Source organism: Hipposideros armiger, unplaced genomic scaffold (genome assembly GCF_001890085.2).
Source record: "Hipposideros armiger isolate ML-2016 unplaced genomic scaffold, ASM189008v1 scaffold_185, whole genome shotgun sequence".
NCBI lineage: Eukaryota > Metazoa > Chordata > Mammalia > Chiroptera > Hipposideridae > Hipposideros > Hipposideros armiger.
The window spans coordinates 254,367-268,193 of record NW_017731535.1 but is presented as its reverse complement, the minus strand read 5'-3'; the positions used below and the strand labels follow the sequence as shown (position 1 = coordinate 268,193).

General features: G+C 44.6%; 1 protein-coding gene across 1 annotated transcript in view; it reads left to right on the top strand.

Moving 5' to 3' along the window:
- The window catches only part of CSMD1 (CUB and Sushi multiple domains 1), a 1,699,370-nt gene that overhangs the window by 1,431,390 nt on the left and 254,153 nt on the right, over positions 1 to 13,827 (top strand). Inside the window, exon 26 of the mRNA XM_019652695.1 lies at positions 7,397 to 7,599. Coding sequence (XP_019508240.1) covers positions 7,397 to 7,599 — 203 coding nt within the window. The remainder of the gene's footprint in view (positions 1 to 7,396; positions 7,600 to 13,827) is intronic.

The window sequence follows — 13,827 nt, the reverse complement described above, 5'->3', positions numbered from 1 at the left end:
AATAGCTAGTGAAGTTGAGCATCTTTTCATATATCAGTTGACCGTTTGAATGTTTTCTTGAGAGAAGTGTCTGTCCTGGTCCTCTGCCCATTTTTAATTGCACTGTTTGTTTTTTCATTGTTGTATAAGTTCCTTATATGTTTTGGATATTAGCCCCTTATTGGAGGCGTTGCTTGTGAATATCTTCTCCCAATCGTTTGGTTGCTTCTTTGTTTTGTCAATGGTTTGTTTTTCTGTGCAGAAGCTTTTTAGTTTGATATAGTCCCCTTCATTTATTTTTGTTTTTACTTCCCTTACTTTTGAGGTCAAATTCATAAAATCCTCTTTGAATCCAAGGTCCATAAGTTTAGTACTATGCTTTCTTCTATGTAATTTACTGTTTCAGGTCTTACATTTAGGTCTTTGATCCATTTTGAGTTCATTTTGGTACATGGTGACAGGTAGCAGCCTAGTTTCATCCTTTTGCACATGGCTTTCCAATTTTCTCAGCACCATTTACTGAAGAGGCTTTCTTTTCTCCATTGTATGTTTTTGGCGCCTTCATCAAAAATCATTTGCCCATATATATGTGGGTTTATTTGTAAGTTCTTAATTCTATTCCATTGGTTCGTGTGTCTGTTTTTCGGCCAATCCCATGCTGTTTTGATTAGTGTCACTTTGTGGTATAAATTGAAGCCAGGGAGCGTGATACCTCCAGCATTGTTTTTTCCTCAGGATTGCTTTGGCTGTTCGGAGTCTTTTGTCATTCCCTACAAATCTGATGGTTTTTTGTTCTATTTCTTTAAAAAATGCCATTGGGATTTTGAAGGGATTACATTGAATCTGTATATTGCTTTGGGTAATAAGGCCATTTTAACTGTGTTGATTCTTCCAATTCATGAACATGGACTATCTTTCCATTTCAGAGTATTGATGGACACGTGGACTTTTTAAATCCAGTTTGGGTTGTTGCAAATGGCGTTGTGTTGGATATGCTTTCATGTGTTATTTGGCGAATGTAGGTGTGGTTTTCCTTTGGTTATATGCCTAGGACTAGAATTGCTGGGTAATGGCGAATCTTCCATTGAACTGTGTTAGATACGGTGAAACGGTTTTCCAAAGTGCCAATACCTGCTCCATTACTGTCACAGGTAGTTGATTTCCAGGTACTCGCCCTTCCAATCACACTTGGCACTGACTCTCTTTTCCATTTCAGCCATTCTAGTGGGAATGTAGTAATTTTAATTTTAATTTTCCTGATGACTGGTCAAGGCCATCACTTTTGTATATGTTTATTGGCCTTGGGACTATACGCTTTCATGATTTGACAGTTGAAGACTTTTGACCATTTTTTTTGTCTGTTCTAGAATGTCTTTCATTTATTGATTTATATATCCTGAGTGCAATATTTTGTTGATTATATTCTTATACTTTATGGTCAGTCTTTAGTTTCATAATGATGTCTTTTGATAAGCACAGATCCTTAATTTCAATGAGTTGAATTCATTTTGACTCATTTTCCTTTTATGGTTATTGGGTTTCTTATCTGCATTTAAATTCTGTTTTATCAAATGTTGTGTTGGGATTGTTCTTAGTGTTTCTGTATCCAGATTAGGTAACCCTGTCTCCCCAACATTTTGAAACTATTATCTTAGGTTTTCTTATAGAAGGTTCATTTTTACCTTCCACATTCACATCTCCAGTCCATCTGGAATTAATTTTTGTGTATGATATGAGGAAGATTCAGGTAATTTTCTGGCCAGAGTGAAATTCAATTGGCCATTTCTTAAAAAGGCATCCTTTTTTCATTGTTCTACAGTGCGACCTCTGTCATAAACCCTATAATTGCATATGTCAGTCTGTTTCTGAACTTAATTCCGTTGATCTGTTTGTATATTCAGTGCAATACCTTTCTACCTTAATTACTTTATAAGTCTTGATATCTGGTATAATAATTATCTAGCTTTGTTCTTTTTTAATTTAGATTGCCGTGACTATTCTTGACCTTTTGTATTTCCACATGAATTTTACAAACACTTGTTACTTTCTACAAAACGAATTGCTGGGATTTCTATGGAAATCACATTATATCAATAGATCAATTTGAGAAAACTGACATCATTTACAGTGCTGCATTTTCTGGTCCCTATCATGGCATATTGTTGCATTTATTTCGATCTTATATAATGTGTCTCAGTACTAAGTTATAGTTTTCTGTGAAGAAGGCTTTCATATCTTAGAATTATTTCTACCTATAACATGCATTTTGATGATAATGTAGATAGTTTTTTTATTTTATCTTCTATTTTAACTCTGACAATCAATTATATTTTATATTTATCTTGTATAAATAAATAGCTATTAATTATAAGAGTTTGTAGGTTTTCAAATTTTTTCTATGTACACAATAATGTTATCTACAGTAAGAGATTTATTTTCTTATTTCCCAAATCTTATGGCTTTTTCTTGCATTATTACAGTGGCTACAACCTCCAGGATAATAATGATTAGAAATGGTGATCACAGGCCTCATTGTCTTGTTCCCAATTTGATAAACTAAACTTGTAAATATTTTTATTTCAATAGATATATTTTAATTATAGAAAAAAATCTCCATAATAAAAAAAATAATATTAAATTTTACCATTTTAAGTTATAAAATTCAAAAAAATATACGAAAATTATTGGAATTAATAAACTGAAATATTTATGTGAGGTAAATAAAAAGCATAGTGTTTTCTAATTGTTTTTTTTACTTAGTAGTATTTATAGACATCTCTTCACATCAGTATTTACCGAACTTTTCATTTCTCTGATGTTGAACATTTATTTTGTTTTCAATTTTTCACCAATTTTGAAATATTTTCATAAATATAAGATGTATATTTCTGTGTATTTGTCAATATTGATCTCCTTGTCAATTTTGGTAATTTATATTTTCTAGAAAACCATTTTATATATTGTTTAAAATATATCGTCACTGATTTACACATGATAATCTCTTAATTCCACTTTTTCTTCCTTTATTCATTACTTTACAAAGCACTCCGTGCACACAATATAAAAATGAAGTAGTTGTATAGTAATGGTTACAAGTAGTATTCCCCTTCCTCACCGTAATGTGTAGAATCGATAAACAATGTGGATTTTCCATTTAATAGGCTTTATGTGTCTCAAGTAGCATTATTAAAAGTCAGTGCATTCTTTGACATGTTCTATAAGACTAAAGGCCACTAAAGGCAGAGGGAATGTCGGATAAACCGCCCCCCAAAAGGAAACCCCCATATTAAGATACAGCCTATGACACTCAGCCTGATAGAAAACTTCTTAACAATACAGGCTAAAACGACAGAGCCTTGGAAGTGCTAGAGGAGTGTAACTGTCAACCTGGAGTGTTCTAGTCAAACTACCCATCATGCCCTAGTAAAGGTACCTATTAGGCAATTATTACTGATACACAAACTAGGACCACATATCATTTAGGAGTATGTAGTCACCAGGAATATGCAACAGATAGTAACTTGTATCCACCTAACAACATATTTAATACAAACAAACAAAACTCACTGAATTATACAGAGACATTGGAAATTGCACAGCATACTTCTCATAACTTTTTATGATACATAGTTTAAACACATAAGTTAGTATGATTTGAAACATGCAATCATTAAGCAGCCTCCAGTTAGAATCTGCACATTCTGGTCAAGTAAATATGAAAATATGTAAACAAGAACATGCTAGACCAGCTGTCAGTGAATTCAGACAATCGCTGTCTTTTATACTCCGTGTCCTGACCTAGTGGAATAGAAATATAAACCTACAGCAAGAAAGTAACAAAGACCCCCTCCAGTTTGAGAATTCAAAAGACAGGATTCATAGCTTAATAGGAAATTTATAACCCTAAACACATGTATTGGAAAAAGAAGATAACTTGAAAATCAAGAAGTTGAGCTTCCAGCTGATAGAATTTAGAAAATAATATCAGAGTAAATTCGAGGAAGTGGACGTGGGAAAACAGCCCGTATAGTAAAAAAATTAAAGAAACAACATAGAGAACTAACCAATCCACAAACTGATTTTTGAAAGAAATGTCATTGAATTGACAGATAACTGACATGATTTATTAAGATAAAATGTGGATGGCTCAAATAATTGATATTAGAAATGGAACTAGAGATATATCCATATAATAGATTTTATTTTTATTAGAAAATTGAAGAAAATAAAACATTACATTATACCAATATATTGGAAAAATCTTCAAGTCCAAAGAAAAAACTAAAAGAATGGTCCAAAACATTAAATAAGGCTAAAATTACTTGTCAAAAGATAAGTAAAGTTTAAGAAATCAAAATTATGGGGGAGGAGGGTTGTCACTTTGTGAGGTAAAAAGTATAACTATTGCACTGCATTGTACACCTGAAACTAATTAAAAATAAAATAAAATTTTAAAGAAAAGAAATAAAAATTAAGAGCTGAACTCTGTGATTCATCCCATTTCTATATTAAGAATAAAATAACAATATGGTCATCTAAATAGACATAGAAAAACCAACTTAGTAGAATTTAATACATTTCCCGATCAACACTATAGTAAAACAGAAACCCTCCTAGCATACATAGTAAGTAGCAGGTTTTTCTGAAAATGATAATGACTATGTAACAAGATCTTCCGGCAAGAATAAAATATAAACTAGAAACAATAGTAAAAGATGACCAGCTCCTGGCAAAGTGGGCAAACGTGTGCTCAGGTAATTCGGAGTCCATGGCCCTCTTCTCTTTCCTCCTGTATAACCTTTAATGACATCCTGTCCAGGGCTTCGAAAAACGCTGATGTGCCGGGGACACCGCCCTTGGTTATTTCCACCCGGACTCCTCTGCAGAACCCTCTGCGTGATGGCCGATGTGGACGTCTTGACACCGTGGGTCCCACACAGAAGCTTCGGCCTTCCCCGTGTCACAGACAGGCTCACTGGCACCCTTTGTCACTCAGCTGACAACAGCCACAGCCTCTAGTTTCTTAGGCAACAGCTGGGAAGTGCCGTGCGCCCTCTATCTCGCAGGCCCTCGCCAGCCCGGCCTCCTCTGCCGTCAGAGCCTGCCCAGCCTGTGGCGCCTCTGGGCGCCCGCCGCCCAGCTCCCCGAGCAGCAGGCCCCTCCTGCCTGCGTCCCTCGAGAGGCAATTCCTGATTCCACGTTCCCCTCTGCAGTCCGTTGTCAACACAACAAGCAGAGTCGGGGTTTTTTGGTTTTGTTTTTTTAAATCGTAGGTGAGATAAGTGCTTCATTAAAAATGACACATTCGTATATCACCCAGCCTAAAGCTATCTTTAAAATAACCTTCAAAGCCCTGTGTGTTTTTCCTCCTCCCCAGACCCATTATTTCCCGGATCACAGCTCTTACGTCCCCATCCCACCCTCTCTGCCTCAGGGACACTGGGTCCTGATGGAACAGAACAAACTGCCCGTCTCCGTCAAGTCTGCTCAGACCTCCCCTCACCCACGTGGGTTGTCAGTTAGCCTCCCTGCCCATCTAATACTTCAGTCTCCCCGACCCCAGCCTCGGCACAGCCTGCGCCTTCGCTCCGTGCTGCTGCTGTCTTTCTCCAGCTGCACGTCCCTCCTCCTAGCACGCTGTCGCCTTTAGCTGTGTGTTATGCCGGAGGCTGATGCCGTTTCCTCCCCTTGCCATGTGGGCTCCGGGAACACAGGTTCTTTGTTTAGTCCACTGAGGTACCCAAAGTCCCCCCATAGTGCCGGGTACACAGTCGGTGCTCAATAAATAGTTGTTGAATTGTTGAACTATTGAAGGGGGTTGCCTTAGAGACACAAAAAGATGTCCCACCTCACAGAGTCAGGGAAATGCAGTTTAAACAAGGCACCATCCCACACAACCAGTTCTCCCTCCTCACGACCGTTGAAGTGTGGTAATATCAGGTACTGGTAGGTATCCGACAAGACAGAGGCATTTTCGTGTGCTGCTGAGACACAGCGAGTCGTCACAGTCACTTGGGAGACCAACTAGGCCGTTTCCCTTTTGGAGCCTGGGGTCCCTAGGGTGGGCCCCCCGAGATGTGTGCTGCAGCACGGCGTGTCATCGTAAAACCTAGGGACTATCTGTTAGAGAAGTGCTGGCACGTGTTTCTCAAGTGAATTAACAAAACCCATGTCTCTCAGTACGAGGAGACCCACGTGATGCCAGATGTAAAAAGCAACTTGAACATGATACAAGCATATACAGGGCAAAATGACATCGATGATGTGACGCTTCGATTAAACACACAAAATACCACTGTATATTGTCCGGAGAGACCTGCACACCCACGCACATGAAAATTGTGGAAGTACAGACGGGTGAACAGTGCACTGTAATTTCAGAACGTGGGATGAGAGCAAGAAAAATAAATAAGGGGGAGGGCGTGGTAGTGTGGCTCTGTCTGTACAATATTTTCTAAAAAGTCTACAGCAAGTAGGGCCAAGTGTTAACATTGGTGGGTGTACAGGTGTCCACCGTACTCTGCACTTTTCTCCACATAAACATGTTTTCGTTGAACATTGAAAAACATACTATATATTTCATACCGTGTGCAGGGTGAGATTGATATGTTTGCATGTATAATGTGCACAAGATAAATACTTAGGGCTTGTGTCCAGTTTTTCTTATGGAATCTATTGATTTTTACCTCCCTCGCGTTCAGGAAAGGCAGGTTTTGGTCGGTATTTCAGCTCCTCTGTAATCTGTTTGAATTGCGGTCAATGCGACCAGAATTCACCTGCTGCCTCTGACAGTGCATTTCTCAGATGTGGAGACTTCTAAGTTGTCCTGGAAATTACCTAGTGGAAGCATTTTAAATTTTATAAAGAAAGGGTTTTATAGTATGCCTTTCTGACTTTGGGTGGGTGTTTCAAATAATGCCTTTTTCTGCAAATAAAATTTGTGGAAACAAATACAGCATAAGGTCAGCTCACTGACATACGGTAGCCAGCATCCCTCTGAGGTAAAGGGTCCCCGTCCTTGTGCGCGGTTTCCTCCTGGCGTGGGTGCTGCCACCTCGTGGGCATTGCAGGGACAACACTGACACCTGATGCTTGAAAGATCTGACTTCCACTCGCTTGACACAAGCTGTCAAACCTGCCGTGATGCGTGTGCCAGGGCAGCTGTGGGCGAGGAGAGCTGCCCCCTCTCTCGGAACTGCCCGTCTTAGGAAGCAGCTCTGTGTGCAGCCCAGTGGTCCGCGGGCCCACCCCACGCGGGCCCACCCCACGCGCGCGCCAGGCCTGCGCTCACGTCCCGGGTGCACACGTGGGCTCGGTGCCATCAGGCCGCGCCGCTGGGTCACGGGTGGGGGCGCGGGGCGACCTCGGGAACGCGCTGCGGCCGCGCGATCCCACAGGCCGTGCTCTCTCTCGGCAGCCTCCACTTCATCGTGTTCGACACGGAGCTGGCTCACGACATCCTGAAGGTGTGGGACGGCCCCGTGGACAGCGACGTGCTGCTGAAGGAGTGGAGCGGCTCCGCGCTGCCCGGCGACATCCACAGCACCTTCAGCTCGCTCACGCTGCAGTTCGACAGCGACTTCTTCATCAGCAAGTCGGGCTTTTCCATCCAGTTCTCAAGTAAGTGGCGCCCGTGTGCCCGGGGGGGACGCGCGCTCCGGCCCCCCCGCAGGGCTGTCGCCTGTGTCAGCAGGACCTCAGCTCCCAGGAGCGCGTGGACGGAATGCGTTTTCTCGGGCAGTTGCTTTACTGCTCCGCGATGGGCCACAGATCCCCTTAGTTACATGGAAAGAGATCCCTGCAAAGGCTTAATCCGCTGACCTTCAGCCCCGGTCAGATGCGGGTCTCTACCCGAGCAGCAGTTTCTCTCGGGGGCTGCCCCACACCTGGCACCCACCCGGCTGCCCAGTCTCCTGGCTTGACCATGGATGGAGTCGGGGTGCTACCAGCTGCTCATCCCAGGGCCTCCCTCCACGGGCGCCTCCTGCTTAGAAGTGTCTGCAGTCTACCCTCCTCGGGGCCAGGGTTTCGGGGACTCAGTGTGACATAATGGTTTCTGCGGGATCGCCGGTGCGACACCACACTGGCACGTGTCGCCTGTCATGTCCTGGGGGTCGTTCCCATGGTGGCTGTGCAGCCCGTTTGTAATGAACGGTTCCCGGGAAGGAGGGGGTGGAGATGTTTCGGGGAGTCCGCACATGGACTGCACTTCCGTTTCCACCATCTAGACGCCTCACATAACTCGGGAGCACGGGGTCAGCCGTCCGTGTATAACAAGTGGAATTTGCACATAAACACGTTCCAACCCCGTTTATGTCCCGGTAGGTCCCCGGTGAGCCATATTTAGGATTTACATAAGAAAATGAGCTTAGGTCAATTTTATGCTTTAAAAGGTTGCTAATAAAACTGAGGTTATGGTCTGCCCAGTTTCTCACCTCTGCTTTCACTGCACTCAGAGCAGCAGTTTGCAAACATGTGCTCGTGGGATCGTATCCTGTGAGTGGTAAAATGTTCTCTGGTCTACAGCAAAATTAGCAAGGTGTTTGCCACAGCTCACCTGCCGTGGGGAAAATGTCTTTTATTCCACAACTATATCATTTTTGCTATGTTTTGTGAGATAAAAATGTCCTCTGTCTCCGGAAACGGCGGTGAGGGCCGATGGCAGGCGTGTGATGTGCTGCCCTCATTTGGCAAAACAGAAAGTGGGTGACAAGTGAGGTGAGGGTGTGTTCACGTTCCTCTCCTTCCTGCTCTATACGCGCCTGGCCTTTTTGTTAAATTAAACTTTATTTTCTTAGAGCAGTTTTGGGTTCAGAGCAAAACTGAGAGGAAGGCACAGAGATTTCCCACACACATCCTGACCCCCCCCAACACACACACACGGCCGCCCTGCTGTCAACAGCCTCCCAGATGGGACATTTGTGACAACTGATGAGCCTGCCCTGACACGTCATCACCCAGAGGCCACAGTTCACCTCAGGTCACAGTGTTGCTCCTTCAGTGGGTTTGGACAGATGTGTAATGACCTGTACCATCATCACAGTGTCACACGGAGGAGTCTGACTGCCCTAAACGTCCCTGTGCGCCCCGTGTTCACCCCTCCCGCACTCATTACAACCACTGATCTGTCATTGTCCCCATAGTTGTGCCTTTCCCAGAATGTCAGAGTTGGGATCACATAGTGTGCAGCCTTTTCGGATTGGCTTCTGTCACTTAGTCATATGCATTTAAGGTTCTTCCTTGTCTTTTCATGGCCTGATAGCTCATTTTCTTTTAACTGAATAACACTCCATGTCTGGATGGACCACAGTTCATTATCTGTCCCCCGTTGAAGGACACCTTGGTGACCCTCCATGACGACTAAAGCTGCTGTAACACCGTGGGCAGGTCTGTGTGTGGACGTCGTTTTCAGCCCCTTTGGGTGAATTACAAGGACCCTGACTGCTGGGTCACATATTAAGAGGATGTTCACTTTTGCTCCTGCCTTTTTAAAACTCTTCCCGTTTTCAACTTCTTGTGGGACCCAGCAACCACTTATTTTTCTATATTCCGTCATGATTCTCTTTTAAAAAGACATCTTCCTAGTTTGAATTTTTTAAAAAGACTTTATTATAGTTATTTGAGTATTTGAGACCACAGACATTTTACCCACCTCATATAATTATTCTATCAATATTTAGAAAGTAATAAACGTGAACACACCCTTAATTTCTCTACACAAACTTGCTTAATCTTTTCACTGGTTTTTTTTTTTCAAGTGTTTTAGATTGAACCATATGAAATTGTCCTTTGTGTAGATAAAAACAATCGACTGTTGGCAATTTCACGTGGTTCTCTGTAACACTTGAATACGACCCTCCCCTCCCCGTAACTGATGCATAACCCCTCCAGCCTGGTGTAGACGGTGGGGAGCAGAGCGTTAGGGGTGAAAATGGAATGGCGACTCCAGGTGATTTGTTTGTTTGTTTGTTTGTTTGTTTGTTTGTTTGTTTGTTTTTATGAATGAGTTTCTGCAAGGTTTCTTTAAAACTCTTAAAGAAAAAGATATAAAATTCTGCTTGTCATAATTTAGAAAAACTTGGCCTGGACAGTGATCAGGAAATTGGCTTTCTCTCTTGAGCTCTAAGGATTTGAGACTGACCTTCTCTCTCTGTCCTCATTGCTTTATTTGCCCCAATTTCTAAGGACCTTTCCATTTGCAAAACTCTACACTCTGTCTCCTGTTTTCCCGTTGCATTTTTAGGTCTCCCCTTCTCCTCCCCTTAATCTTCCCTGTGGCCCCATTGGGGAACCTGTATGGACTATGTCCTCGACCCTCTAGGGGGCTTCATCCAGTGGGGAGCTCGACAGGAGAAGAGGGGTTCAGGGTGGACAGTGGGGTCAGGGCACTGATGTCGGCTTCCCTGGGTGGGCTGTGTCCCTCCAGCAAAACCCACTGTTTTTCTCAAGAGGGGATGTCCCTACATGTCCCTTGCCAGCTTCCTGTAACCAACTCCGTAACCACGGGACTCTCTACACCCCAGCTTTATGAAAACACCCTCTCAAATAATCCTACTGGAGCTGTGCCATCAGTTTCATGTTGGATTCTAAATACCACAGTTACACACACACACACACACACACACACACACACACACACACACACACGCGCGCGCACACACACGCGCCATGGCCAAGAATGGCCTCCGCTCTCAGGTATTTAAAACAAACCGCACCTCCTTTTCCTACGTGAAATCAGGCCCCTTTGCAGCTCCCACGCGTCATGCAGACGAGGCCGGGGCAGTGTACCCGGGAAGCCCCGCCCCGTTTCGGCTCTGGGGGGACCCAGGGCGGGTCCTGTGTGGGGAGCACCGGGGGACCCTGCCCCTCCTTTGGCTGCTCACAGCCTGCACCCCTGGCCCCCCGCATGCTTCTCCCCAGCTGGCTGCCATGGCTCCGGGCCCTGGTCGTCTCAAAGGACCACAGGCCTGGACGCTAGGCCTTCCCTGCCATGTCCAAGGCCAAGACCCTGTAGGAGCGACACAGTGAGGTCGGCCACTCCGGGGACACTCTCAGGCAGGGACCCGGATACAAATGTGACCCTTCCATCCAGGTAACTGACCTGTCACAGGTAGCCCAGGACGTTTCTGATTTTAGTAAAGACGTTTCCTGAAACCCCTCAGTCCTGGTTATATAACAGACGCATGTATGTCCGGGAACCCCCTTCAGCACCAGGAAACTGGGAGGTCTGGCCAGCCCGCCCACCTGCACACGCGACCAGCAGGCCACTCTCCACGCCTGCGGTTTCGGGAGCCATCCTGCCCTCGGGGGGACCCCGGCTCTGCGTGTAAATCAAGCTCGAGTCCTTCCAAACAAAGGCCCGCATCGCCTCTAAAAGGGCAAATGCCTGTCCCTCCAGGTCGGGAAGCCTCGCTGCTCTTCTGTGGGCGTGAGGAGGGGCGGCCACTTCTGGGTCTTTATGATCCCGGGACACAAAAAGAGGCACTTGGTGTATAAATTAGATCGTGCTGCCTGCTTTTCATAAACCAAGGTCACGTTAGAATTTGAGGTATTAGCACCATTCTGTGGTTTCAGAATAAAATTTAAAATAATGGAACTGAAAGGAAACATTTTCCTCACACAACTGATACTTCAAGTAAGACAGACCAGTGCTGCAGAGCAGAAATGACACTTATTCAATAGTATCTAATGAGCGTTTTCTTGGTGAGCCATTTTAACAGGGTAGCATGCCAATAGTGCGGGAGCCAAGCAATTATTGGAGGAGAAATTCTTATTTGAACATTTGTTTTCTTACAGACGTTTGAATGTTCAGATTTTTCTCAATCAGTGGAAAGTCTGAGAATTTAACATCAGTGTCACTCCAGTCTCACCCACATAACCCCCGTATTAGCTCGTGACTACTTCATTTTATTGACTGTTTCCCTGGCCTTCAGACAAATTCTTCGCCTGCTTTCCGTCTTGGGCCTTGTGATCCCGATGGCCCCTCTGTTTCCGTCCCTTTTGCTGCAGCCCATCTTTCCCCCTGACGGCGGAGGCGGGAGGCCACTGGGGCCGCCCCTCCTCTCTGTCAGGAGCCCTGAGCTTTACCGTCAGCCTCCCGAGACCTCTCCCCTGAGCGCCCAGCGGCCTGTTCGAAAACGCTCTGTTTGGAGGTGGACAAACACGCCTGGCGACTTAACACACGGAACTCCGCCGCACGTCCATTCACGCTTTACAATCCTGGTTTTCTTCGTCTTTCCCATCTTGGTAAATGTCGGCTGCATTCTGCCAGCTGCCCAGGAGAAAGCCTTTGAATGTGCTTTTTACGAATCTGTTTTTCTCACACCCCACGTGAATTTCAGCAACAAGTTCGCAGGGTCCATGTTCAAAACAGATCCAAAATCCAACCGGTCCCTCTCCTGAAGCCCCCCACCACGCTGTCAGTCATTTCAGGGTGGCAGCAGCCACCGTGGGTCCATCTGCTGACGCTGCCCATTTGCTGTCACCTGAGCTGAGAGAGGAACCACAGTGACTTAAGCAGGCCACCCGGACGGTGCCTCATTCCGCTCAGAACCCTGCACCATCTTCTCGCCTCAGCCAGGGACATTTCTGATTTGCCCCATTGTCAAAAATATAGGCTATCGGAGCCTCTTTGCAAATTTGCCCTAATCTAGGTTTTCACATCAGCCCAGTCATTGCCCCCAGCCCATCAAAGCCCATGTAACTTACACACCCACAGGACCCCCCCAACATACACACACTCACACACACACACACACTCACACACACACGTTTGGTGTATGTTCCCTTCACCCACTGCTCACAGCCTTCCCTTTTTGCCTGCATGTGGACCCCCGTGCAGCCATGCTACCTTCTGAGACCCCTTCAGCAGAACCAGTCACGCTGTCACAGTCCCCAAATCCAGGGCTCGTGGTAGGTGTATGCTTACCCCATTGTGTGTGAGCGTTTATTTGCAACCTGCTAGACCAAGTTCCCGGAGGCAGAATGACTGTGTTTCTGTAGCGTGGCATGGAATCAGCAGCGGAAAGGTTTTATCTAGCTGAATGTGCTTGAACACTTTCCAGTCATGTGAATCTTGAAAATATTAGTATGATTTTGATTGTGTGACAGACACCATCTACCAAAACTTGTTTGGTTACTGATTTTAGCATCATTGGAAAATTGTTAATAAAATAACCTCTAGCAATCAATATTTAAATGCTAATTTTAATAATACAGATTCTTTCACTTCTGGGTTAGTTTCTGTCCAGTGTTGGTAGTAAGATAAGTGGCCTTTATATGTTTGTTGTCGAAGTAGTGGCTAGTACAGACTGCGTTTGACTAGCAGAGAACTCATACAGATTGAATGGCATTAATGCATCTCTGTTGACTGTTTAAGTTTTATAATTCTTTATACATTTGTTTATCTTGATAACTTATTATTTTGACACCAGTTGAAGACCGAGCAAAATGGTTTTTGTTTTTTTTTAATTTTATTGTATACAGTTGAATACCCACTTTTAAAATGAACATAGGTTCATCTGTCACGTGGGAAATCTCCCATTTCACCATGAAAGGATCCTTTTCCTGTGTTCATGTGACCTTGGGACAGGAGCAGCTGCACTGGGTGTGTGGAGGTGTGACCCCGCTCTCTGCGTCTGTGTTTCGTGTCAACGGACGGAGCCGGGCGTGCGTCACACATGTCCTTGTGTGCGTCCACCTTCACTTCGCGCTGAGACGATGTTTTCTGCCCTAGAAAAGGAACCGCTGATGCTCCGGGATGTTCAAACCCAGTGAAGGCCCACTGCCCCGCCGGCTCCACTCAGCGCGTAACACCTGGCAGTGCGGCTGGCACCATTACACTGATGG